Source organism: Brachypodium distachyon, chromosome 1 (genome assembly GCF_000005505.3).
Source record: "Brachypodium distachyon strain Bd21 chromosome 1, Brachypodium_distachyon_v3.0, whole genome shotgun sequence".
Taxonomy (NCBI): domain Eukaryota; kingdom Viridiplantae; phylum Streptophyta; class Magnoliopsida; order Poales; family Poaceae; genus Brachypodium; species Brachypodium distachyon.
In genome coordinates, this window is record NC_016131.3 from 49,536,660 (window position 1) to 49,563,734 (window position 27,075).

Genomic DNA, 27,075 nt, shown 5'->3' on the forward strand with positions numbered 1-27,075 from the left:
AATTAATTATAAGATGTTTTCTGTTTGTCTTAAGTCAGTTTTCAGAGATGTTCAAAATCAGAGACAGTACTGAAGCTAGAAATCCATTCCAAACATCCTACTAGCTAGAGATCAACTCAAGATAGCTTGGTAATTAACATCCATAACGAAGAAAATTGCAAGCAGAGCATGACAGCAAGGTGTTCAAGAATTCAGAAAAGAACCTAATATATCAACCACAGAGCAAACTGTTCAGAATTCAGAAAAACACCACGACAGACACTTTGAAGATATTGAGAATTGACAAAAGGATGGATCTAACTAATCAAATATAGCCAGCTTCTGGTACTCGTCGCCGGCGATGGCCTGGTTCATGATAGCCTCCGGGTTGATGACGCCGTCGTTCTGCAGGAAGATCTTGAGCATGTTCTTGGAGAAGCCGCTGACCATGGCCACTCCCGGCTGGGTGGATGTCACCGGCGTCGACTTAGAGTCGCGCAGGTTCCAGAAGACGATCTGTGGCACCGCGTAGCCGTAGCCAGCGTCTGAAAACTTCTTGCAGATCACCTTATAGTCAGTCTCCCAGGTCCCCTGCTGCGGACGAGCACCATAATAACCATAATAATGCCCGCCGCCTCTCCCGGAGGCCTTGTCGAACTCCATGTCGCTGTACACGAACACGGTCTTGATCATCTTCTCCGGCGCAAGCCGAGCACCCACCGCCGTGCTGAGAATGCGGTCGAACACCGCCTGGAAGTTGGTGTTCATGTCCCATTGCATGGTCTTGACGAAGCTCATCTTCTCCAGGAGGGTCTTGCCCTTGATGAGGTGGATCTCAGGTGTTGCACTGAAGGTGATGACCTTGCCCGCCCACGGCGCCTCGCTCAGCTCCGACGTGAGCACGCCCAGCGCGACGCACACCTCCATCGGTGTGCCCATCATGCTCCCGGACACGTCACAGACGGAGATGCAGTTGCGCAGCGAGCCCTTGGCGCGGAGGTCGTCCACCATGCGCCGCCACTGGAGCTCCGAGACCTCGTCCTCCTGGCCGCGGTACGCGGCGGCGGCGATCTCGTGCGGCAGGAGCGCGCCCGCAGCGATCTTGGCCTTGCCCGCCTCGACGTCCTCGAGGTACTTGGCGAAGCGCTCCTCGTCGTGCTTCTTGAACAGGGTCTTGTAGCGCTTCATGGCCACCGAGGCGACGCGGGCGTATGGCAGCTCGTCCCAGCGCTGCGAGCTCATGTACACCTCCGGGAGCTTGAGGACCTCGCGCAGCGGCACCAGGACCTCGCGGCGGAGCCGGTGCAGGACGCGGTAGGTGTAGTGCTCCTCCGAGAGCCCGGCATACTCAGGATCGGAGTCACGCGGGAAGAGACGGCGGCCGATGGCCTCGCAGAGCAGCGTGGTGCGGTCGAACGATGATCCCGGCGTGGGGCACCACTTGGCGGCGAGCCCGATCTTCCTCTGCTTCCCGCCGGGGGCCATCTGCTCGAGGTCTGAGGCGAGGAGGTCGGCGAAGAAATCGGCGACGGAGTCGAGCAGGAATCGGTAGGCGCAGTCGCCGTAGTAGGTCTCCAGCGACTGCACGGCGACCTTGGCCACCTTCCTGACCTTCTTCGACATCCCCCGCGCCGGTTTCTTCTTCTGATCCACCTCCATGGCCTCCGGTTTCTTCTCGGCCACCGGAGCATCCTTCACGACCTTCACGGGCGTCTTAATGTTGGAATTGCCGAGGGCAGCGGACAAGAAATCCCCGAACGTGGCCTTGTGCAGAACAGGAGCAGCTTCACGGGCGCGCTTCCGGCCGGCCAAACTCGCGATGAGCGCCTCCCTCTGCTTCCTCAGCGCCTTCTCCTTCCTGCGCGTCTTCTCAGCAGCGGCATTATCCCTGGCCTTCTTGCGCACGTCAGGGCCATGGATGAGCCGGAACAGCAGCTCGGGGAAGTCCTTGAGGTAGCCGAACTCGGCGAGCGCGGCGACGTTGCAGGCGAGCGTCCTGGGGTGGTGCGTGTGGATCCAGAGCGCGGCGGCGTAGAACCCTTCCCTGTCCGACTTGCCCGTGCCGCGGACGCCGCGGAGGTTGCAGGCGAGCTTGAGGGTGGTGAGGGCGTCTTGGGCCCACGCGGCGGCGAGGAGCTCCCGCACGCGCTCCGGCGGCGTGTCGGGGACGACCTGGAAGAAGAAGTCGAGGCAGGGGTTGCCGGAGTTGGCGTACGTCGCGGAGGAGTTCTCCGTGAGGGACTTCTGCGGCTTGAGGAGCGACTTGATCTCCGCGGCGGACGGCGCGTTGAAGGCCGCGTCGAGGAGGTCGACGAACGGGTGGGATGCGGGGGTTGCGGCGTCGGCGGTGGGTGACGGGCGGACGCCGCGGATGACGGGTGGGCCGAGGAGGCGCGGCGCGGCGGATTGCGTCTCCATGGCCATGGCTGCTGCTGCTAGGGTTTTGGGATCGAGGGGAAGGGGATTGGGATCTGATCTGATCGTATCGTATCAGAGCGGCGGCTTGGTTCGTTTCGTTATATTTTCACCGCTTCAACCGACTATGTTTTTTTTTTGAACCGACTATGTTTCTCCTTCATATGGCGGTTCCCTTTGCTCTGGGCCTGGGCCGTGACGTGCTACAACAACTAATCGTGAATTGCTGAATTATGTTTATGTCATGCAGACTCTGGTTTGATTGGCTCATGCGTGTTTCTCAAAAAATTAAAAAGATCTTCGCCTCAATTTTTTTTCATGATGATGTTTTTTTATTTTTTTGAGAACACAGTACAAACGTAGACGGTTACAACATGCGCATACACTCACCCATATGAGCACCTCCGAAAGACTGAGTCGGTAGATCATCGCAAGTGTCTCGCTGTTGACTGGTACGTCAACTATCACTGAAAGAATAGCGCCGATTAAATTCTAAAATAATTCAGGAAAATGTGACACCCATGTCAAATCCATCAACACGAGCAGCCCCGTCTATGGATTGTTGAGCCTTTTTTTTTTGACCAAGAGGATTTTTGAGGTTTGTAGTTGTTCTATGGAACATTTGTTGCATCTTGTATCTTCCATGGTTCAATAACGTGTTTCGTCTGAGACGTGACAAAGGGTCTATAAGTAGGCCTGGAAGAAAAGATCGAAGTTCGACAATTTTATTGAACGCTCGCTAACTCGGTTCGTTAACTAAAGAACCAAACCAAACTTCCTTTTCAGATCGTTAAGCTTAACGAGCTTAACGAGCGCTCACGAGCTCGTCTCGTACATCACTTGTGAGTGGCCACTAGAACTTATTTTGCTGCTTGATCTGTGTCGTTATTTCTCTTTTGATGTGTTATTTCCAATCTTAATAGCCCTGTTCAGTTTCGGATATATTTTGTTTGCTGTCAAAATTTATCCCAAGCAAATAGATCATGCCAAAAAAAATTGATCAGCATGCCATTTATTTATCTTAACGAGCGCTCGCGAACTCTTAACGAACCGAGCCGAACAATGGTCTCAGATCGTTAACAATAATGATCTTAACGATCTGAGCTCTTAACGAACCGAGCTTAACGAACCGAGCATGCTCGTTAGCCATCCCTATCTATAAGGCGTCGTGAACCTGAATCGTGCGTGCGCCCAAGTTTCAGTGGAGTACATTGCATCCATGACCGATCGAGCCCATGCCGGTTCATGTGGCGGTCATATCTATTACTAGTAAGTTTCTATTTGTATCAATGTGTTTATCAAGCATTTGTGACAAAACTTTGGTACCCACCGGAATTTCAGAAACTGTTTTCGGATTTCGGTGATTGAAATTTCAGCAAAATTTGGTTTCTCCAAATCGTACCAAAACATAAATTTGGTTAGCACAAGCAAGGCAAGTTAATTGCTCGAATCTCAATCTAAAAGAACAAAAACGTACTGAATTTAGGATGAAGCAACTTTACATAAACTATTTTGTGTTTGGTTCAAATTAGATATACTCACATTGAAATTTTTAACTGGAAGACTAAGATTTCAGGACCCACCAAAAATATTGAAATTTCGTCAAAATTTTAAGCCTTGAGCATGCAAACAAGCAACACTAGCTATCTAGCCATGTATCACCTACTCCCTCCGTCTCATATTAAATGACTCAAAGTTGCGCACATACGGATGTATCTGTGCCTAAAAAGCGTCTATATACATGTAATAAAAAGTCATTTAATATGGAACGGGAGAGTATAACAGACAGGTGTCCACTTTCTTCGTGCCGTGTTCCTCAATCTGACTTGAGAAGCTAACTGTCCGGACCAGTCATTTTGTACTACTCCCTCCGTCCAATAAAAGATGTCTCAAGTTTGTCAAAATTTTAATGTATCTAGACATGACTTGTGTATAGATGCATTCAAATTTAATCAAAGTTGAAACATACTGTCAAGTTACTCCGAAGATGTCAAAAACCCATCTGGCCACACTTATGGTCCACATTGTGACGCCGGTTATGACATGTCCAAAATCGTCATGTGAATAAGTGCACCGATCGTGTATCCATGCGACGCCGGCTCTGTTTCCTGCACAGACACTTGTCGGCACCGGCGACGGCGACGCCGGCTCGGCGAGCTGATCAAGTCCGACGGCCCATGCGGGTTCATGTGGCGGTCATACCTAGTGGTTTCTATTTGTATCCGTGTGTTTATCAAGCATTTGTGTGATTGTGTGTTTCGGTAAACTATTTTCGGATTTCGGTATCAAAATTGATGCAAGGATCTTGGAGTTGTAGTCGGATCCGGAAATTTCGGAATTTATGTTTCCGTCCCATATACGTATTGTATTTCCCTTTTTATGAATTTCAGTTTGGTTTGTTCACGGTTTTCTTTTTTTCTTTTTTCTTTAGCACGTACTAATTTCTTTTATAACTTCAAAATATTGGGGAACAAAATTGTTCCTAAGTATGGATGATCTGAATCTGATTGTACAGTACTCCCTCCGATCCTAAATTATTGTCAAAATATTACATGTATCTAGACATTTTTTAAGAATAGATACATTCATATCTGGACAAATTTGAGTCAGGAATTTAGGATCAGAGGTGAAGTATTAGTTTTCTGGTAATGGGTACCAATTACTCCTGATTACATTTACGAAATCGCCAACCAACACTATACTTAGAGGAAACATGCCCTAAGGCCTTTGCCTTATTGGGGGAAGCAACAAGAGAAAAAGGTTCTTTCGATAAAGAACTTGTCATCACGAATTTTATGCAGCACAAAAATTCTGGCTCGGCAGGCAGTTCAAGATCTACGCAAATGATAAACCATACAAAGTTGACAAAAGAAAACTGAATCAGTCTGCATCTGAGATATCTTTTGCTGCAGAATAAAAGCTCATGCCATTTTTCTTCTTCTTTTGGGTTGCAAAGGCACTGTGATACATGGGTCAATCCATACAAGTATACAACTAAACCCCTGTAAAATCCAGAAAAATTCCTGAAGCAAAAGAAAATTACATTCCAGTCCACAGGAGCCTTGTACATCACCATCCTTCAGACTCGGCCCCTGATGTTGCCCGGCACCTAGATGGAGAAGGTACACACAGCAGAAAACAAGCACCGCAACACCTGGAAGAGAGAAGGCCCCCGCAAATTGTCCAAGGCTACAGCCTTACAAGAGTAGGTTCATATCACAGGTGAGCCAAAGACCGGAGTCACCGTCCTCAGAGAAGTGAAGACAAGGAACCAGAAGCCCACCGATGCTGCCTCCTCTAAAAAAAAAGGTAAAACCAGAAGCAACAAGCTTGGAGCTCATGGGTTTCTCAAAATTACGATGATACAAAACCTGAAGATGCCTTTTCAGAACAATCACTTGAACCATTCAAATACTGGTCAGGGACTTTTATCCTAAACACAGAGTAATGGTGATTTAGACTTTTCTCCCCATGCAATCTGTGGACAGTGCCCAGTGCTCCATCATTTGGATTAGGGAAAGCATAGAAGACACGCTTGAATCTTTGGTGTACAAGTGCCATAGCACACCTTCACATAAACAAACATGTCAGAAAACTAAACAGTAGGCAACAACTAGAAAATGATGGCAATACTCTGATAACAGTGAACCTACATCGTGCATGGTTCCCAAACAAGGTAGATGTCAAATCCTGTGCAAAGATATGGTCTGTTTCTTCCAGACAAGTCACTGCAGCATTCTTCATTCTCAGATTGTTCTTTATCCTGATGTTCAAATTTGAACTTGTTAGATTAGTAGAAAAGAAAGGCACAACAGACGTGCAATATTTTAAGTCTGCCGTTACAACAGTAATGTTATTAAAGACAAGTGGCAACCATTGAAGGGCAGATATAAAAAGGCTCACTTTTGCATCTATCTTTAGCCGCTTTGCTAGTTCATTATCCGAACAATTCTCCATATCGCCATTTAGTTTTGCTTCAGTTGTTGACGAACTTGAAGTACGGAACAGTATTCTATCCCTCTCAGCGGCATTTTCAATGGCAACCATGGCAGCATGTCTCAGAGGATGCCACAGAAAACCATCTTCAGAGGGCAATGTCTTCTGCTCAGTAGAACTTCTTTTCATCCATCCCCAGGAGTTCATACAAGAGACCTCCATGTTTAGGCCATTGTTAACATGGGAGCTTGACAGCAACAACTTGCCATCATCATTAGCCTCAGTTGCTTCAGCCAAACAGCAACCGTTCTCTGCTTCGACTCTGGCACATGTGTTCCTTAGAGAAGCATCATGCTGGTGCGTTTTGTCTTTAGCCTTTGAAATTATTTCCATACTTGATGGATCGACAATAATGGCAACATTGCCGACCTGCTAAAATAACACAGCCATGAAGTCAACAAAAAATGACGTCCTACACCCAACAACCCGCAAACCAAGATCACATCATCTAAATAAGAAAAAACATAAAACATGTTGTTCTTGTCAAAGTTAACAGTACAGCTGCCTAAATTTAGATTTGGCACTTAAGAACAACAAATTTATTTTCTCAAACAAAGGATTGATGTCACTAGTTGTCTATCCTCGAACAAATATTATCACAATTTAGTGTTTGGTTGGTCCTCAAACTTGCTTGCATCCCCATCCCTTCTAACATGTTTACTGAAAGTTTGTGTTCTGAGGTTTAATAGACTGGATACTTTATTTTTATTGCTTGCTAAACTATTGAATGGCTACTTTAATATATGTGATTTAAACTCAAATGAAAGTAGCTCCATGTAAGATAACAAGAGCAACTCCAAAGTATCAGCCATCATTTCGGTTCAACTTAGTAGTATGTCTGCAAATCTTCAATGCGGATTCATTACTTCGTAGAGTTCAAGCAAGATAATAAAGCTATACAAAATAATATTGTGAAAACCACCCTAAATAGCTAATAAAGCAACAGCACTGACTAGCATCCAAAGGCACCAGCACGCACACAAAGAAAATATTTAGAGAACAATGGGAATTTTCAGTAGAATAGTGTAGCAATAAATAAATTCTGCAAATCAGTAGTAGTCACCTCTGATAATTGGATAGCAGTCCTCATGCGATCAAATATTGATGGTAATTCCTCCTCTTTAAATCCAGATACACCATCAATTCTGCGACATGAAAAGATAAGTTCATCAGAAATGTTTCTTATGAGTTACTACGCGGCATTTACTATATTTGTAGGTTGCAATTAAAATACTAGTAATATCCAAACTTCCAAAGACAACAAGCTATAAGTGCAACCTAACAAGGAGAGGAAATATTTCACTACAGTTTTGAGCCTATTTGGTTCACCATGACATAATAGATTTGGCTTATGGCCGGTGTGTTTCATGCTACATGGATCGTTTGGCCTAGCAAAGCTTGCCCACTTGATCAAAGCAGTCAAGTGTACGGCACAGGAATAACCAACAACATTAAATTTTGTTAAACACAGGAAATACATTATATAGCCCGAAATGAGAAGTAGGAACATACTCATTTGGGGGATGATAAGATGTTGGCCAAAGTTTACACTGTTCTTGCCACTCCTCTTTTGACATAGCAGGATAACCGGAAACCTGTGAAAGACTTGCCAATAGCAAATATAAATATCAACATATGAAATGCTTCAGCTGTAAATATCGAGCCAACTTCAGTTGATTCTATATCCATACATCAAGAGTGATAACTATTTAGTTACAGCTTTATCACTATCATTATGATCCACATTTTTACTGAAGAAAATGCAATTTATTTAACCAACGCTCCTGGTATAGTGCATTTTGGAAGATGGATTGTGTTGCTTTCAGATCATTAACAGACAGACAGAGAAAACTTAGTAGTAGTTGCCGCTTAGATGAAACTAGAGATCACACTTATCATCCATGACAAATGTATGACAAAATTTCACTATATAGTAGAAACTAGCAGGTGAAGGCAAGCTAATGTTACCATTTTCATGTGCTTAGTTTGATCCAAGAGAAGTGAAAAATCGTTCCAATACAACACAAAAGCAGTAGACCAGAGTTAAGTCCCAGTGGAAAGGCATAAGATGATAGGACAATAGGATAAGATGACTTACTTTAGCAATGAAAGGGCTCAGCTGGTATGTATCCACTAACTTCTGTACATCTTCTGGAAACCCATTTCTACAATTTTCAGGCCCAGTGGAAAGGCATAAGATGATTGACAACTCAGATTTTTCTGTCAGAGAAAAACCAAGACAATGGAATTAGACAGGAAAGAGGGAGAACCAAATTGTCTTTAAATAACTACTGGTCACATGGTATACCCAGCTTTAAATATTTTGTTAGTTGCTCAGTTTTATTTCCACAATCTATGATGGATCTCCTAGCATTAGCTGAATATTAAGGTCTATGACATGATTAGTGGCTCAGTGGCACATCCATCAAAAAACACTGAGCTGCTCAATTTAGTTCCAAGTTGAAGAGCTGGCTCATCTGCTTTCTTAGCTAAAGATTAAGGTTCTCTAAATCAAGGTTCAGTGTCTCGCATGACAACATCAGTATATAAGGGTACCGTTGCATGAAAAATTACTTCAAAACTTTGGCGTGCGTGCTAAGTGTTGATTCATTCTACAAGAGCATATAAGGGTGCCACTGCATGAAGAAAATTTTACAGATCAGAATCAGCATCCTACATCCTGATGATCTTATGAAGGCTGCTAAGTGTTGATTCATTCTACAAAAGTAACAATGGGTCGACCACAAGGTTGCGCTGCAAAACATTAAATCTTATCTCCTATATGATAATCATAGCAGTACATATAGAGCTGTGTCATGACTTCAGTGACCATGTGTGCACGTTTATGGAAGTATGAAGTTAGTGCATTCAGGCAAACAAAAACAATTGAGAACCAAGATAAAAATGCATATACCACCACTATCAACACGCCGACGCACCCGCTTAACATGCCGCAGATTCTCCAGTGGCAGTACCTGATTCAATTGCCTGTAATGGCATATGCACTAAAAATTGAGGGCCCAGAATATTACAAAAAAAACATTAAACCAACTAAAAAAGGAACAACATTAACTCCAAAAAGACTCAGCACAACGGTCCTATATGTCAATGCGTGACTAATATCATTTAGAAATTTAGAATGGAAATGTCAAACCAAATACTCCCTCCGTCCAACAAAAGATGTCTCAAATTTATCAAAATTTGGATGTATCTAGACATGACTTAGTGTATAGATGCATTCAAATTTAGTCAAAGTTGAGACATCGTTTGTTGGACGGAGGGAGTACCAAAAGAGATTAAAGAAACATGAAATTTCAGCTTTGTGTGAACGAATATAACTAAAATACAGTTATCAGGTGTAATCTGCAGATCAACTTATGAAAAAAAAATTGTCACTTAACAAATAAAATCATTGCATTAACTTCTGTTAAAAGTATCCGCCAGTTGTGGTTTAAAAACAAGCTTCCAAAAAGATATCCAGGTGTATTAACCAAATATGGTTGAAACTGAACTCCCCTTTTATACCATAATGGATCAAAAACAAGAATTATTTCGTTTCAGCAGAGTTGGGATTAAGAAAACTGTTTCACATGCAAATCTATGTTCTTTTCGTCGATTTACTTAAGACAAAAAGAAGGAATTGCCAGCAATATTGTCCACCTCAAAACCTTGTTAATTGCTGCTTGAGACTCATAAACAATAACCCAAAAAGTACCAACTAAATAAACAATAACTAAGAGAGGACGGCATTTACCTAATGAGAGCATTGGCTACCTTGGATTCAATCTTTGCAGCCACCACATCAACTGGCAATCAAAGGAACAATAAAAGAAAAACAATGAAACTAGAATTGCAACACAAACTATAGTAATTAAAGGAGATACCTGTAGAATGTTGAAAGGGAGTTAGGTTGCCAGCAACCTCAATAAGCTCCCATGCCATGGCAACAAAATCTCAATGGAAGCTGAAGTCAAGAAACAAAGGACTCACGGGCAGATTCTTAAGGCCAGAAATTGAGTTAACTTAATTCCCAAGTTGCCGCAACAGATCAAAAGCTAACTGGCAGTAAACAAGAAAAGCTAGATGGGTGGATAAATCCGATAAATAAAAGAGGCAGGTAATAGCATGGAGGTATTGGAGCTCGGATACGTTTGTATATGTATAATAAACATTAATACTAGGCTCAGTTCAAAACTAGCACTTATTTTGGATCGGAGGGAGTAATATATATAAATTAGTGATTTTTACACGAGAATGAAAATTACTCTGTCTATGTCCCTGAAATTGGTAGCCATTGTTGACCTACAGGAGAAGAGGAACTACTAACAATTGAAACTGGTAGCCATTGTTGACCTACAGGAGAAGAAGATGAAGTACTAGCAATTGAAATTGGTAGTCATTGTCTACTAAGCCATACTAACAGTTCCAAATTTCCCTCTAAAAAAACAGTCCAAATTTCCATCAAAGTTGAAGAGTACAACGGAATTAAAATTCAGTCAAGGTGCCAACTCGGGCATGAACAGGGAGAAGTGGAGAACCGGAGAGTGGAGATGGGAGGAGGCAGGGCAAAGTGGGAAACTGACCTGGCGAGCTGCAGTCTTGCACAGTGCAGCGGCGGCCGGCGGAGGGGGCTGCTCGTTCCCGGAGGACGGCGGAGAGGGATTCTCGGCGGAGGACGGCGAAGTGGCGAACAGAGGAGCGGCGGGCTGGCAGTAGTGCCAATGTGCCGGTGCAGGAAGAGGCGCGTCGTGGCACGAAGGAGAGACGGCGCCGGCTGCTTCGTGGCTGCGCGGGATTTCTCCTCCGTTGAGGCGTGGGAGGCCCGCCGGAGAAGGGAAGGGAACGGCGCCGCCGGCCACCGCGACTTCGGCCAGAGCTAGAAGAGCCGCCGCCGCATGGGAATCAGGATTCAGGAAAGAGGCAAACCACGAGGAGGAAGAGAGACAGTGATCCGTAGTTGGGCTGGGCCGACCAAATTGACCGAGGTGTGAACCGTACCGATCTGACCCGGCCCAACTAACATTCCAGGAACGCTCCCCGGCGGGGCCGATGATTCACCATCGAGGAGTTTTTTTTTCTTTTTTTTTTAGGGGATTCAGCATCGAGGAGCTGCAGCGTGGAGAACGTAAGATGGCCGCCCTGGTGCTGTTGAAACGAGATCATAGTAATGTGTCATTTCCTTTGCACGGCGGGATTCAATTTTACTTGAATAATCGTTTTAGAGAGTTAATGTCAAATAGTCGAAGCATGTAAGGCGCTTCAAAATGTTCTAAACAGCTTGCCTCAATTCAACTTGTACAAAGAAAACACTGCTTCACATAAATTTCTGAAAGTGCAGTTACCTGACTGCCAGCAAGAGGTCATGAATTTCTCATTCGTGCATGGTCACACAACGCACACACACAAAAACTGTAAAATCAAGTTACTGGTAACCTATTATAATAAATAAAATTCTGAAAAAATAAAGAGAAGCAGCTGTGCCACACTAGAAATAGTTTCAATGCCGGACTAAAAAAGATACGGAGTACTTAAGACGATGAATAGAGGCATAGAGCAAAGGGTTCTCAGAAGAGGAAAACAGCTACGCTGTCCCGAGTAACAACACAGGGAAAGCTGCAAAGTTCGATGTTGGTTATAAGGCAACTGAAACGAATCCTAAAACACAGTAACAGTACAACAACTGGAATGACGTTTCAACTTCTACAGATTCTGTGAATTAACACATAGATTACAAAGGCTACGTGGAAGCCATGGTGCCTACAATATCATCGGTCAGTTTTATGGACGTCCATCATGCTTTCCAGGCTCGGTGGGCGGCGACGGTGGTGGGGGCAAGAGAAATGCAAGGCGCTGCTTGTACCTTTCAATCCGGGATTGCCGCCCCTTGCGCAATCTGCCAAACAAACTTATGTCAAAATGGAAGAAAAATCGGATCATAATATTATGTTTCCATTTGTAATTTATGTGTGCGAACTGCTACTTTACCAATTTAATAAGCTGTCAACTCTGAGCAAGAAAATGGCTCATTTAATTATCGACTTAATGATAACCCCACAAAGGAAAGAAAAACCAATCATCTCCATTCCACTGCCATAATTTCACCTACAAAATTATTACTGTTCTCACAATATTTTGGCCTAATCTTCATCTGCTGATTGATTCAACCTCTAATAAGAAGGTAGGAAAGAGCTGAGAGAAGAAAAATGCATACCTAGCGCGTATCTTTTTTGCACGATTTACATGTTGCTTTAATAAGTCAGCTGCAGTATATTCACCAGTATCATTCTGCAGAATGAAAGATCAAATCCAATAGTATCAGAATCAGCACAAGTGGTTCTGGTGACATTGAAAAGATAATGGAGGTAAAAACACCACCAACTACAAAAGGTGGTGGGGAACAGAAGGTCATGAGCAAGTAAATTTCACCTAAGAATCTCACCACCAAAAGAGAAATCACCCTTTATCCCTTCAGTCCCAAGAACTGAGAAATAATCTTTACAATGTCACATGTTCTGTTAAGGTACAACAGATGAGCCCAATGTTGCCAACAGGTTTGGAACCTTTAGCTCGATATAATTTAAGGAAGTGCTGGCCTACCCAATTTAAGCCTTCCCAATGGGCAAATAAAAACTAATTTTCCGGAACGGACAAACAAGGGACTCAAAAAGAATTAGAAGTGGACAAAAACAACTGTAACATTCGCAGGATGATACGACTTAAAATACTTTTTGTATGTAAACAGAAAATGAGTAAAAGGTAAGAAAAGGATGAAACAGGGCAGAACTGAAATTTCCGCTCTAGTCTACGCAGGTCCCGAAGAAGCGGTGGAGTTTACGGGTCAATTATCTCATTTTGTAAAAATATTATAAAATAACAACATGCCAAGAGCTGAAAAATGCTGAAAAATGCTTGTGAAGGTCTATGTTAGGTAGAGGACAATCGATCATGACATGCAAAAATGAAGCCACAACTTCATCTAGCCTCTTTTCGGCTGGCAAAACACGGAACCTCAAACTAAAAAGGTTAATGCATGCCTACATCAAGTCACACAACTAACTGGACCATACTGGACATAATAACACACTATTCTGTGGTATTGGCAGTGAGTTACTGAGTTAGCAAATGCCCTTGCAAAGATATGCTTCAGAAATTCAGGTATTGCCTATGAAAGAAGCTTATTAATCCTTCAAAACCTAAAATGTGTGATACAACACATTGGGCTGTTTCTGCAAGCAGCATGATGATTTCGAGCGGCCGAGCACAACGCACTGGGTTGTTTCATGGTTGTGCCCGTTTCTTGATTGCTTGATTTTCTAATATCAAACCTTCCAATTGATTCCAGCATGTGTGGCTCTGTGTTTTGTTTCTTGTAACTAATGCACCTTGTTAATTGATTGGTAGATCAATTTTTGGATCTGTAGTTACTGCTCCTATTTCTTGCTTTGCTTTCTTAAATTTGGTTGCCGTTGAATTAGTTAATATATTCTCTGAAGGCATGCTGAGAAGATTAACTGTTTGATGGTTTTCTTATCTAGTTCGGTTTTAAGGGTATCTGATTAGACCGAACCCTTCTCTCGTCATTATGGATTCGATCATTATGCTGGGACAGGAGGGTTTGGTTGTCACTTTGGGAAACCTAGTTTTTTGGAATCCCAATGACCTAACCGAAACGATAATATTACCTGAATGCCTGAATGACCACACCTATGTCGAAGCAGTATGCTTAACAGTGCATTTGTACCAATTAAGTATTAACAGCATTGAATCAAAGTAGTTGGGCTACTTCATTTTCAGTATCATTGTGCTTCGAAGCAGTATGTCGATGTAAAGTTTATTTTTACAAGATACCTTCTCTTCTTCTGAATCTTCATTTTCAGTATCATTGTGCTTTTCAGATATCCTAGAATCTACAACTGAGGCCGGCAAAGGTCTTGGAAGAAGTGGTGCAACGTTTCCAACAAATCTTGGCTGAATAAAGAAGTGAGATAAATAATTAAAAAAGTGAATAAGAGAAAACAAATACATAGCATTTAAAAGTAATAGGAGGGAAGCCCCAAAACACACAATAACAAACCCAGCTGTAGGCAGACAATTGCATTTTAGATTTTACTGTGAGACAAAAATGTATATTCTGATGATCTTTGTCTACACAAGTGAAGACTGTATATAGATCAGATCATGTTTTTGGTGTGCAGAATACACACCTCATCCTTTAATGCAAAATAAAGGTGAACAAAACTTTGCCAGGAAGATTTAAGAGAAAAAACACACAACAATAAACCCAGCAGTACATGGACACTGCACAATTGCATTTAAAGTAAGACAAAAAAAATCTTCCAATGAGCTTTGCATAGACAAAGTGAAGAACGTATCTAACTCAGATAATATTTTTGGAGTACAGAATACATATTTATCCTTTGAAGTAATGCACGTGAGCAAAATTTGTCAGGAAGATTCAATGGTAATTCCAAAATAAAGGTCTTCTAGGATAAATGCCTCAAATTCACTATGACCTCAATTTCCTAACAAAATACTACCCAACTAATGACCAGTTTTCTTTCTCAAAGAGCACACAGAATATTTGTGTGAAGGACACATACATTTAATCAAGGAGTCAAAGATCAGAATTTGAATTGGGAAAACTAGCAGAAAGTTGTTCTACAGAACACCAGAAAGTTATTTGAGGCAGGTTTAAACTTAGAAGGAACAGATTTAGAGAATGTCAAAGTAAAGATCATTTTAACAAGCAAAACACCTATGCATTCAACTGAAAGAATGAAAGTATGCTAACCTGAATTTCATGTTGAACACCATTCCGCACCCAAGATCGGCAAAGAGCATACAAGGATCCAGACTCGCTGTCCAACAAGTTAACCTTTGGAATAACCAAAATCAGATCAGAACAAATGACCAACAAGTTACCCTTTGCAAAGAGCATACAAGGATCCAGCTCTTGTATGATATGACACCAAAATGTCTTTCTGGATCACAAACAAGCAATGCATAAATTTGATGATTTTAACTTTTATCCTTCTTGAGCTACTGGTCTATTTTGTATGAATCAGGTACTAATCTCAGCGTTATAACCACATCTCATTAGTACCGACTAGATAACCTTAGCATCATAACCCATTAAGAAAATAAATAGACTAAACTCTATGTGATCATATTACCTTTAGGAGCTGAAACAACCTATCAATGTTCTGTACAAAGTACAAACTCATGATAGCTACACATTTTATGTGTGTGATAAATATACAGGTAATAAAAGATCCACTTGCATTTCCAATATTAACTGGCCATGTTAAAAAAAAGTCAAGAAGTAGAATCAGTCCCCTCTTACAAGAAAATCTATTTACCATGATACAAATGAGCACATTGTATCTCACAACTCTTGTGTCTACAAGATGACATTATAATAAGCATGTACTTACTTTCCGATCATTGATCACCACCACAGTTGTAGAGTCTTCTTTGGTACTTTCTCTACAATGGAGTCAAATTACCAAATTTCACTTGTATTTTTCCAGTCCAAAAGACAAAATTTACACACTTGGTAGTTTTTTTCTGTTACCTTTGCTTTGTATTGCTATGCTCTTCATGTTGAGGGGATGGAGTAACGGCTGCAACTGGATTCACCTAAGAAATTTCCCAACAAGAACAACAATTGTTACAATGGAACCTCACATTTCAGTCTTGACTGCAGAATTTACCACAAAGGAATATCCTAATTAACAGGAATGCCTAAAAGGCTAGAAGGAATCAACACTGTACAATCAAGGGGAAATTGGCCACAGGACACCGTTATTCTGCTGTCTTTGCCCAAACACACCGCCCGATTGTGGATTTGCCCAGTACCATTACAATTCTCGGGCCATTTGCCGAAACACACTGCCCGTACAAAAAGGGAGAGTTTCTTCATTTATTTAATGAATACACCTTTACTTTTCCTTGAGGATGTCGCCTCTTTGGACCATATCAAATCAAGCAGTACTTTTCCGTGCCTATACTCAATCCGAAAGCGATCAGCTTGCTCCAGATTCTCAAAAGTGAACAACAAAAAAGAAAAGTAGCACTTGGGTCAGTATGCCAAAGGTCAGCCGTCATCCATATATAAGGTCGAGGAACGCAGTAATTATTTTGTTCGACTCATGAGCAGGGAAAATTTTCATTAGAGAAAAAAACTATTCAAAACAGCCATCTCAAGCTAAAAAACATGTCATGAGCAGACAAAAAGGTCAACTTTCCCTTTTTGGACGGGCGGTGTGTTTCAGCAAATGTCCCAAGAATTGTAATGGTCCTGGGCAAATCCACAATCGGGAGGTGTGTTTGGGCAAACGCCGCAAAATAACGGTGTCCTGTGGCCAATTTCCCCTACAATCAAATATCATGTTCAAACAACGACAAAATACTACGAGTCCTCTCTCCGATAATTTCACAAGCTATAAACCATTTCAAATCTCCACTATTTTCACAAGCTACAAGTCGCCAGTGCATCCATCCACAAAGTCACATGACCGATTAGGCAGAAGCTTCAATTGTATCAGAAATTATAAAATTGGAGATCCAAAGCCTTAGGCTGGGTATAATGGCAAGGTAGTATAATTTCCTTCCACTCAAAGCTTATAAAAACTAAAAATAAGTTATGTACCTTGGGATGAGGCTGCGGAGCTATAGGAACCCCTCGAGGAGGCTGCTCGGGACGCGGCGTCACACCCGCCACCACCGCCCGCGACACGGCAGCGAACGACTGTGGCTGCGTTTGCATCTGGAGCTGCTGAGACGGCGCGACGGGGACAGCGACGGCCTGGGCACGGGGGTACCCGGCGTTGGGAGCCCGACGCTGGTTCGCAAGGGCGGCGGCGGAGGAGGAGGTTGTGGCCACGGGGTAGAAGATGCCGTGGGCGGGGGAGGCATGGCTAGGGTTTAGCGGGCGGCCGGTGAAAAGCGGTGGCGGTGTCGGAGTCGCGGCGGCGGCGGCGCGTGGCGGGGCGGAGGCGGCGGGGAAGGCTCGGGGCAGAGGCTGCGGGGCGGTCGCCGGAGGAGCAGATGCGACCGTGGGCGGGGCAGCGGCAGGTGGGCGCTGCGGCGGGGACGCCATGACGGTGGTACTCAGTGCCGTGCGAGAATCGAGAGGGGAAGGCCGCGAGCCTACCGGCAGTGGGGGCGAAGCAGGATGTGGAGCCACCGACGTCGAGCACGAGCAGGAATCGGCCGTCGAGTGGCCTTGTAGGAGCGCCGACGGCCGGGGTGGGTGCGCGCGTCGTCGCCCGCCGGCCGAGGTGAGCGCCGCGCGGACGGAGGAGGGAGCGCCACCGCCGCCGTGGAGAGAAATCCGCTTTAGCCCGTGAGCTTGTACATCAAAGTTTTAAAAACCTTGGAGCGCAAATTGACTGAACAGTGTTCCCCTCAAAACAAAAATTGACTGAACAGTGAACACCACTGCGATTCTCTCTGGCCTTGGCCTGGTTTAAGAAGAAAAAAATGAGAGAGAGAATAATGAAATATGGTTTCATTTATTTTGCACGAAAATTTGGGCTCAATTTGACAAATGGTTTATGCACCATCAATTTATCTGCTGACTCCGTTCCAAAATTTAAGGTATTCTAGTTTTATTCTAAGTCAAAGTTCTTCAAATTCGAACTAATTTATAAAAACAAATATCTATTGTCAAATAAATTATAAAGAACTATACCATGATAGTTCGGCCCGATCCTTGTGGAGTCAATTTGAATTTTGAAGACCCGTTTGTCTGTTTGAATAGGAGATTTGTGAAATACGTCTTGCAAGTATTTCTTTTTCCTCCCAGTTTCCATCTCGCTAGGGATCAAACAGAACTCTAGACATACAGTAAAAAAAAAATAGAACTCTAAGCTTTATTTGAATTTTGGGGTAATATTATTCCTAAAACGTTTTTTGTACCGACCCGGTATGCAAAGTCCAGCTTTTTATTTGGCTATTGATTCATATAACACACTATGGACCGCCCACAAATTAATGGCGAGAAATTGGCAGCATGACGGGGCTTGCAAATTGTGCGATCAACAGATAGGGTCGTCTGCTCGTATTGGGTTCAGATCGTTCCTTCTCAAAGGAGTTTTGGCATAATTTCTCTGCTGATCAGCCGTTGCTCCAGAATGCTGTTGCATCAAGCTCAATCAAAGAATGGTGAAAAAGACTCAACGCTGCTCCAAAATGCATTGAAAAAACGAAGATCATCTCGCTCGCATCATACATGTGGAACATTCGGAAAGAGAGAAATAGAAGAGTTTTTGAGCAAAAAAATTAACTGCTCCAGGAGTTACAGCGCTAATCAGAGATGAGATTAGCCTCCTTTGAGCAACTTAGTTCCTCCTTACGTACAGCCGAACTGCTTTGTTGACTGCTTTGTTTTTCAGGTTCCCTTTCTGTTTTTTGACTGCTCTGTTCTGTCTGTAACTTTGTTCTTTCTCTCCTTAATGCAATAGCAAAGCATCTGCTAATTTCCCTAAAAAAAACTTGGCGGCTCGATTGTGTCATAGGCCGCTAGGCGAAGCACATCCTTGGGGAAGGAGTCAAACCACGTGGGCCGCTGCTCCGGCAAGCCTCCGCTGCGTCGCGCGCCGCTGCTCCGGGGCGCCTCCGCTCGCCCCCGCTGCTCGCCGTGCGGCTCTCCGGCGGCATGGCTTGTGACTGTGAGAACCCATCGGGCTTTACCTCTGTAGCTTTTAGATTGGGAAGAACAGAGAGAGATGCCATGATGGACGCCACGTTGGCTTGATCAGTGGACCTGCCTCGTCAGAAACTAGCTTAGACGCTAGCGAATGATAGGTTACGCTAATCCGATGGATTTTTGCAACTAAAACGTAAATTGGTAGCTATGTGAAACTCCAACCTCTAATGTGGTTGTTTCTTGTAATTTACTCATGTAACCCTAAAATGAGATTGACGGAAGTCCAACACTGCAGGGAGACAGGTCTGGTCCGGCAGGTGCAGAGGGAGGAAGGGTGTTTGCTTGCATGCGGATTTCTTCTTCTTGAATAATTTTTTTATGTGGTTTGATTCAGCGTTTAGGATAAATCCGAGCGCAACTTTGTGGCTTTATGAATCTTTGTTTGCGAGATAGGCTTGACTAGAATTCCTTTTGTTTGTTCCTTTTAGGTTATAAACTAAATTCGAACCAAACTCTCCCTCTTTTCTTGCAAGGAAAATTTTGATTCATACTCTATAGATTTAAAGACTGATCGTCTTCCCAACAAGCTTGGATGTTGGGGCAGTGAAACGAATGAATCTGAGAAAGGTTACATATGTCCATACATTTCATGTAACTAAGTTCATTATCGTCGACGCCCCTCGGCGAGGAGAGAATCGGTGATCACTTGGTTCGCTGCCTCCGACAGGTGGACGGCGTCCCAGAACACAATTGGTCCAATGATCTATAATCTCATATTATCTATATCTGTTCTCGTCTCAATGATTTGTGCCGAATCAACCGGTGGTAAAAGCATTATTCATTAAACAAGTGATGCAAAGTTGCAAACAAAACCAAGTGGCACGGTGCAAATTAGGTGCCGCAGCCACTAATTGAATCTCTTCTACAGGAGTAATAAAAAAGTTCAACACAGTTCGTATGGTAGAGCTAGTTGAGGAGCATTCATAAACTGAAAATTAGCAACCAGTTTGACTCAAGTTTCCGGGAAAAGCCAAGTGGGAGACCAAGGATCGTCGCATGCCCCAGGCGCCACCACCGTCTCCGGCAGTGGCAGCGGCCTCACTGCACGGTTTCTCACATCATGCACACCTGAGTCAAAAAGGGGGTCCTCCGGAAAGGAGTGAGCCTCATCGTCGGTCACAAAGTAGATGCAATCTTGTCTGATTCCGCCACCGCCGCCACACTGATCGCTACCGGGGAGCGACTCGGAGCAGCCTTGGCTTACGAAGATTGCGCGGCCTGTCAGCGTGTCGACCTGTCTCCACCGCCCACCGCCGCCGCTCAGGAGCTCCGCCGCCTCAAAGACCTCGAACCGGCGTGTCCGCATGTGGATCCTGGAGCCCCACGGCAGGAACGGAGGCACGTTGAGCTCCCGCTTCACCATCAGCAGCTGCTCACCGGATGCGACGAGGTACCTCCTGACCACGTACTTGTCCGTCGCATAAGGGTCGTGCCATCTTTGTACATCTCTCGGGATGCGGTGCACGGTCTTCACGGCCGCCGACACCGTGGTTGTTGTGATCTGCGGCTCGGCGTCGCCACCCGGGACAAGGAGCAGGAGCTCGTCGTCTGCCGTGAGGAGGTAGATCTCGCCTTTGAAGACCGCGATGTCGTCGATGAACATGTCCTCGGGAGGCGCCCAGTCCAGCGTCGTCGCTGCCGCTGTCGTGCCGAGAGCCCTTGGTGGCCGGCGAGTAGAGACGACGACGCCACTATTCCACTTCAACAGGGCGGCGGCGAGGTGGTTGGACAGCAGCACCACCTTGAGGCGAGAGGAGCGAGAAGGTCGCGGAGAGGGTCGGAGGCCGGAGAGGAGGAAGAAGGGCTCTGCACCAGGGAGTAGCTGCCGTCGCGATGGTGGAGGAAGATATTGCCGCCGCCGTCGCCGGTGGAGAGCCGGAGGGAGAAGTCGGCGGAGGGATGGAGGCGGTGGATCGCGCCGTCAGGGAGGCTGATCAGGAAGGCGCCGTCAGGGAGCGCGAGCCACGGGAGCGGCGGCGGGAGGAGCGGCCGCCGCTGCTGCCGTGAGCCGGAGCGCCAGGCGCGGCAGACGGCGGGGAGGCGGACACGGTCGGCGTGGGACGCGAGGCACGCGAGCACGAGGCCCAGTAGCTCCGGCGGTAGATCCTGCCATGGCCGGCGGCGGCGGGAGGCGGCGCACATCATGCGAGCGCGTTATTAGGGCTGGATTTGGATTCTGGATTTATTTATTTTTGACGGGCCAAGGCAGGTGCTCTGCCGATTCATCAAAGGAGAAGAGGAAGCCAGTTTGATAAAAAAAAGAGGAGGGAGCAAAACCCCTTCACAGAACGAAAACAGAAAAGGAACCGAAACCAACACACGGCTCGGCTGTACAAAGCTCAAACTACAAACCTTTCGCCAAGCAAAAGAACTCAATCTCCGCAGAGATAATCTCCAGGAGCCTCGGAGAGGAAACATCTTTGCCCTGAAAAATACGCCGGTTTCTCTCTTTCCACAAATTCCAAGCCACGTAAGCCCCAAAAGTCATGGCAGCATTACGCCCCGGTGATCTCGCTCCAACAGTTAAGCATTTCCACCACCTGCTGATTGAAGATGCCACACAAACCTGCTGCAGATCACCCACGAAGTTACTCCGAGCGAGGTGCCAGACCTCCCTTGCATACGGACATCTCAAAAACAGATGATTTCCACACTCAAGCACTTGATCACAGAGAGAACAATGATCTCCATGCGCCCAGCCTCTATCACGCAGCCTATCTGCAGTCCATAATCTGTTTTGGAGAAGCAGCCATAAGAAAATCCTGACCTTGCCTTCCATCTTAATGCTCCAAACTCTCTGCAGCGAAGGAGAGGGGACGCGTCCCAGGAATTGGCACTCGTAGGCAGATTTTGCAGAATAAATGCCATTGCGGTTGAACTTCCAAACAACCGAGTCACAGATCTGAGAGAGCGCCAGGCTTCGCACCGCCTGCCACAAGGAAAAGAACTGTCGAAGCTGACCCGCCGAATTCAATCTCTCCAGCCCCTTCATCCAAAGATCATCCACCAACGCCTCATGCACAGAAACCTTCTTCCTCCGTGCCAGGGGGAACAGATCAGGGGCAACATCTAGTGGCGCCGCCCCATCAATCCATCTATCAAACCAAAAGGAGGTCAACATACCATTGCCAATAGAAATCACAGTGCAAGCCGAGAAGAGAGCCCGATCAACTTCAGTACATGGCAGCACAGTTCCTTTCCAAGGCCTGTCCTCAGGTTGCCAACGCAGCCACAACCAACGAAGCCTGAGAGCACTAGCGAAGGCAACCAGATTCTTGACCCCGAGACCGCCAAATCTCTTGGGTGAACAGACTTTCTTCCAAGAGACCATGCATTGTCCCCCAGCCGCATCCTCCTCCCCATTACAGAAAAATTCCTCCTTAACTTGTCCATTCTTTTAATTGCCCAAGAGCTCGCAGGGAACATCGAAAGGAAAATGGTAGTGGTAGAGGTAAGAACCGAGTTCACTAGCACCAGACGACCGGCTCTAGAAAGCATCTTTCCTTTCCATTTTTGCAATTTTGCAGCCATCTTGTCCAACAACGGTTGTATTGCCACACGCCTCTACTTGCACGGCAGTTCACCTAATCCTCCCCCAAACAGAGCCAAAATGTCTTGAATGTTGAGCCCCTCACATCTGATAGGATAAGCTACACACTTTGTGAGATTGACATGTAACCCCGAAGCCTTACCAAAGCAGCACAAAATCTCCCGAATGGCAACAATATCACCACGGATTGGGTTGACAAAAAGGGCAGCGTCATCCGCATAAAGGCTAACACGCATTCGCCGAGCCACATGCTGCAACGGGGAAAGGACACCCCGTTCCGTCGCTAACTCCAACATCCTCTGAAGTGGATCCATCACCAAAAGGAAGAGCATGGGGGAGAGCGGGTCTCCCTGCCAAAGTCCCAGTCTGTGCAAGAAAGGAACACCCGGCGAGCCATTAAGAAGCACCCGAGACGAGGAAGACGCCAAAGAGATGGCAATTAAATCTCTCCATCGCTGTCCGAAGCCGATCCACTGCAGCAAATCCAGCAAAAAAAGCCCAATGAACCGAATCAAACGCCTTCGCAATGTCGAGTTTCATGAAAACCAGCGGCCATTTCTTCCGAAAGGAATCTTGGATTGCGTTTTGCACGAAGAGAAAGTTATCCTGAATGCTCCGCCCTTTAATGAAGGCACTCTGACCGGTGGAGATGATGCTCTTTAATTCTGGGGCCAACCTCCTAGCCAGCAGCTTACAAAGAATCTTGGCAACGCTGTGCATAAGGCTGACCGGTCTAAAATCCGAGGCACGGACAGCACCAACCTTCTTTGGCAGCAGCACAATATGAGCCGAATTAAGCAGCCCCCAGTTTGAACCTCGCAAGTCATGCAGCTGATTAAGCGCATCAAGAAGATCGCACTTGATAATATCCTAGCAGGACGAGAAAAAAGCACCAATAAAACCGTCGGGCCCAGGGGCCTTCTCAGCATGCATGTCATCCACGGCTGCTTTGATCTCCTCTAAACTGAAGACCTCATCAAGGTGGCTGAGATCACGGCGAGGGACCTGAAGACTCTGGAAGTCGAGAGAGACCTCCCTGGGAGATGAGGTCCCCATAAGAGCAACGAAATGGCTTCTAAGCAAGCCAGCCTTACCGTCATGCTCAAAAATTTCATCAGAGTTGGAGCAGAGCATACTGATATGATTCTTCCTTCTCCTTCCATTCGCACGAATGTGAAAAAACTTACTATTGGAATCTCCTTCTTTAATCCAAGTGAATCTGGACCTTTGTCTCCACTTAACTCTATCAATTGCAGCAAAACCAAGCAGTCGGGCTTTCAGAAACTTTCTAAGCCGCACTTCACTGCTGGAGAGGGGCCTGTCCTCCTGCGCCAAATCAAGCCGGAAAATAACCTCATTTGCAAGTAGCCTAGCAAAACTTCCTTTTTTCTTGAGCTCTCTACTCCATTTAGAGAGGGCCTTGGCAGCGCGAGAGAGTCTCACATGCAGCCTTCTAATGGCACAGCTAGAGAACAGCGGTTTCGCCCAAGCCTGAGCAACAATCTCCTTGAAACCCTCCAAACTCAGCCAATAACTCTCAAATCTGAACCCACGGTAATGCTTCACATTCATCTTCTTCAAAAACAGGGGACAATGATTTGAAACAGCCGTCAAAGCCGGGCATACTGGTAAGCAGGGAATTTGAGTCCCCATTCCTTTGAGATGAGAATTCTGTCAATCCTGGATAGAGTGACGTCCTCTCGCTCGTTTGACCAAGTAAAACGCCTTCCCCAAATAGGCAGATCAATCAATTCCAGATCATCAAGAACGACGCGAAATCTGCCCATCATTCTTAAATCCACATTGTCATTGCTCTTATCAGGCACTCTACTGATCAAGTTGAAATCCCCAGCGATCAACCATTCTGCCTGAACAACCTGTTTAATCTGCCGCAACTCCTGCATGAACTGAATTTTTTTCCCATCGTCATTCGGACCATAAACAGCAGTAATTGTCCAGGAAGAACCATCAGTGCGATCCTGGATCAAACCAGTCAAGGAGAAAAGATCCGGGGCCAACACAAACTTGGAAATCTGGAAATCATCCGACACCGCCACCAGAACTCCCCCTCGAGTTCCCAAGGCCGGCTTAAAGACAAAATTCTTGCAGAACCTGGATCCCAGACATTCAGAGACCAAAGTTTGCGACACTGACGCCAACTTAGTTTCTTGAAGACACACCACATTGCACTAGAGGTCAGCCACAAAACTCTGCACTGCCCTCCTCTTTGCCGGATTATTCAGACCGCGGACATTCCAGTTTAACAAGGCTAATTCCATTGGGGAACCAAAAACCACCACAAACACCATCCAAACAGAGACAACAGAACAACAGGCGACAGACACTGAACACCTCCCACCAAGCCGAAGAAGAAACCACCAACACAGAGCCACATCCTCTCCACACAACCCAGACGAAACGAAAGCAAAGCTGGATACATTGGGAAACAAAAACCAACAACAACCGAACCAGTTCGAGGATTGCCCATTAGACAACCGCAGGCGCAGCCGTCGTCACCGGCGAGATCTTCAGTCCTTTGCCCCCCGTGGATCGAGGGGCCGTCGCGATGAACAGCTCGGAGATGGCCCGGATGAAGTCCTCCGAGAGAGGGTCCTTTTACAAATCCTTGTATTTCTTGAGCCCACCTTCCCCAACATCATCATTTCCGCCGCCTCCATTCTTCTTGAGGAGCACCAGTTGAACCTTCTCCATAGTGGACAGGCCTCTTGAGGACTTCGCAGCAAGCCGCCCACTAGACCTCGAAGTGCGCGGAGGAGAAGGTTTGCCTGGCATCGCCGTTGTCGTCGGAGCCGTCGCCGCGGGGATGGGGAGCAGAGGCAGGGGCGTCGGCGCAGAGAACTCGGCGAGGAAGGCCTGGACAGGGGCCGAAGGGGAGTCGCCAGAAGAAGCCCCCTCCAGAACAGGCCCCCTCTCCCTCTGATCCGGTCCGATAGAGTCGGGCCCCACCTGAAGTGCCGGCCCATCAGGCCCATCAGGCGAAGATGGACACGCCTGAGAGCCCGTCTCCGATTCATCCATACAAGGAGGAACCACGATAGGAAGCTCCAAAACAGCGCCCGAGACAGCAGCTGCTGGCGCCAGTTGTCCCACCGCCATGGAGCCAGCCACGCCGCTGTCCACACGACCCTGCAACGTCTCGTGAGACAACTGAGCTTCAGACAGCATTGGGTCACAACCCGACCTGTGCCCCTCGATCTGCACACTTTCACGAAAAGGTAATACAGCTAAAAGTTCCGACAAATCCACTCCTGGCTGAACCTTCCTCATCGGACTGGTCAGCAGGTCAAAGCCCGCCCCAGCTCCCTGCGGTTCCGTCGCGGGTGGCAGATCCGCCAGCACTAGCTCAGGCGGCGTAAGTAGGTCCCCCACCGCGCCCTTGGGCAGAGCACCATCAACCACGTGCCCGCCCGCAGTAATTGGCAGGCCGGCCACCTGCCTCCCACCGCCGGTGCCCGACCCAGCACCCCTGGACTGCAAACCGCCGCCGGCACCCTGGGCGCCCCCGGGGAGCAGAGGGCAGCCACCGCCACCGGCGCCACCAAACCCCGCCGCGTCGCCACCATCGCCGTCACGCCGATCGGGGAAGCGCAACCTCGAGTGTACCGGTCCCCTGGACTGCCGAGGAGGAAAAGTCCCGTCCTCGTAGTCCAGGTACCAGCGAAAATGCCAGCTCGTCGGATGGCGGAAACCAGACGACACGGAAGGGCTCTCCCGGCTCGACGGCGGCGACTCGGAGAAGTCAAGAACCCGGTCTAGATGAAGCAGAATGTCGTACTCCAGCAGATTTTTCGGACCTTCCGGCATCGGAGCCTCGCCGTAAATCCCTAGCTCAGGGAAGTAATCATCCGGCGAAGGAATCTCCACCGGCTCCAGGAGCTGCAGCGAACCCTTCCGCGCCAGCTTGTTGACGTCGTCCATCCACACCCAAACCGTAAAGACAGCGGTTTCTTGCTCGGAGTATGTGGTGTTGTCCGGCCCGTCGATGATGGAGCCGTCCGTGAACAACTTGTCCACCGAGGCCGCGTCCCAGGCGTGCCGCGGTACGGCCTCGAGGCACACCCGGACCTTGTAGTAGAGCTTTGCCGCTGAAGCCTTGCGAAAGCGTGACCACGCCGACAGCATGAAGGAGACGTCGCCAATGATCATCGGCCCCAGGATGCGGAGCGCTTCGTTCCTGTACGCCATGTCGAAGAAGACGATGAGGTATTCTGACGGAGCGGAGATAGAGACCTCCACCTCCGACTCAGCGATCCGGAAGTAGCGCGCCACGCCCCACCGGACCGACGCCAGATGCAAGCTCGGCTGGAACCCAACCACCACGGCCACCACCGCCCTTCTGCCGAGGTCCCGATCCCGAGCGGCCATCTCCTCCGTTCTCGCTGCCGTCGCGCAGACGAAATCC

At 46.6% G+C, this 27,075-nt stretch overlaps 4 protein-coding genes and 1 non-coding gene across 7 annotated transcripts; all 5 read right to left on the minus strand.

The window, feature by feature from the left end:
* Nucleotides 1–105: 105 nt before the first annotated feature.
* LOC100845451 lies at nt 106–2,450 on the minus strand. The gene has a single exon (XM_014902846.2). It carries the CDS (start codon nt 2,401–2,403, stop codon nt 301–303), a length of 2,103 nt encoding a protein of 700 aa, XP_014758332.1. The 5' UTR covers nt 2,404–2,450; the 3' UTR covers nt 106–300.
* A 2,771-nt stretch (nt 2,451–5,221) lies between these two features.
* Nucleotides 5,222–11,330, minus strand: LOC100822778 (probable inactive tRNA-specific adenosine deaminase-like protein 3). Of its 2 annotated transcripts, none has more exons than XM_003557145.4 (10): nt 10,974–11,330; nt 10,275–10,354; nt 10,145–10,196; nt 9,305–9,378; nt 8,489–8,610; nt 7,903–7,985; nt 7,454–7,535; nt 6,298–6,759; nt 6,048–6,157; nt 5,222–5,962 (listed from the first exon to the last, which is right to left on the minus strand). In XM_003557145.4, exons 2-10 carry the CDS (start codon nt 10,330–10,332, stop codon nt 5,749–5,751), a joined length of 1,257 nt encoding a protein of 418 aa, XP_003557193.1. In that variant the 5' UTR covers nt 10,333–10,354; nt 10,974–11,330; the 3' UTR covers nt 5,222–5,748. The 2 variants fall into 2 exon arrangements, with proteins under 2 accessions (XP_003557193.1, XP_014752576.1); XM_014897090.2 differs by having other exon boundaries at nt 6,298–6,762.
* Nucleotides 11,331–11,882: 552 nt separating this feature from the next.
* LOC100845754 (atherin) lies at nt 11,883–17,804 on the minus strand. Of its 2 annotated transcripts, XM_003561135.4 has the most exons (7): nt 17,042–17,772; nt 15,965–16,029; nt 15,825–15,876; nt 15,182–15,265; nt 14,239–14,358; nt 12,602–12,675; nt 11,883–12,283 (listed from the first exon to the last, which is right to left on the minus strand). In XM_003561135.4, the coding sequence occupies exons 1-7, from the start codon at nt 17,489–17,491 to the stop codon at nt 12,169–12,171; spliced, it is 960 nt and encodes a 319-aa protein (XP_003561183.1). In that variant the 5' UTR covers nt 17,492–17,772; the 3' UTR covers nt 11,883–12,168. The 2 variants fall into 2 exon arrangements, with proteins under 2 accessions (XP_003561183.1, XP_014756156.1); XM_014900670.2 differs by lacking the exon at nt 14,239–14,358 and having other exon boundaries at nt 17,042–17,804.
* On the minus strand, nt 16,237–16,698 carry MIR7708B (microRNA MIR7708b). The gene is given in 1 exon segment (NR_127054.1): nt 16,237–16,698. It is a non-coding gene; the product is annotated as a microRNA MIR7708b (primary transcript).
* A 2,068-nt stretch (nt 17,805–19,872) lies between the features above and the next one.
* On the minus strand, nt 19,873–21,022 carry LOC100846058. Its single transcript, XM_014901490.2, has one exon. The coding sequence runs from the start codon at nt 20,703–20,705 to the stop codon at nt 20,055–20,057; it is 651 nt and encodes a 216-aa protein (XP_014756976.1). The 5' UTR covers nt 20,706–21,022; the 3' UTR covers nt 19,873–20,054.
* Nucleotides 21,023–27,075: the final 6,053 nt, after the last annotated feature.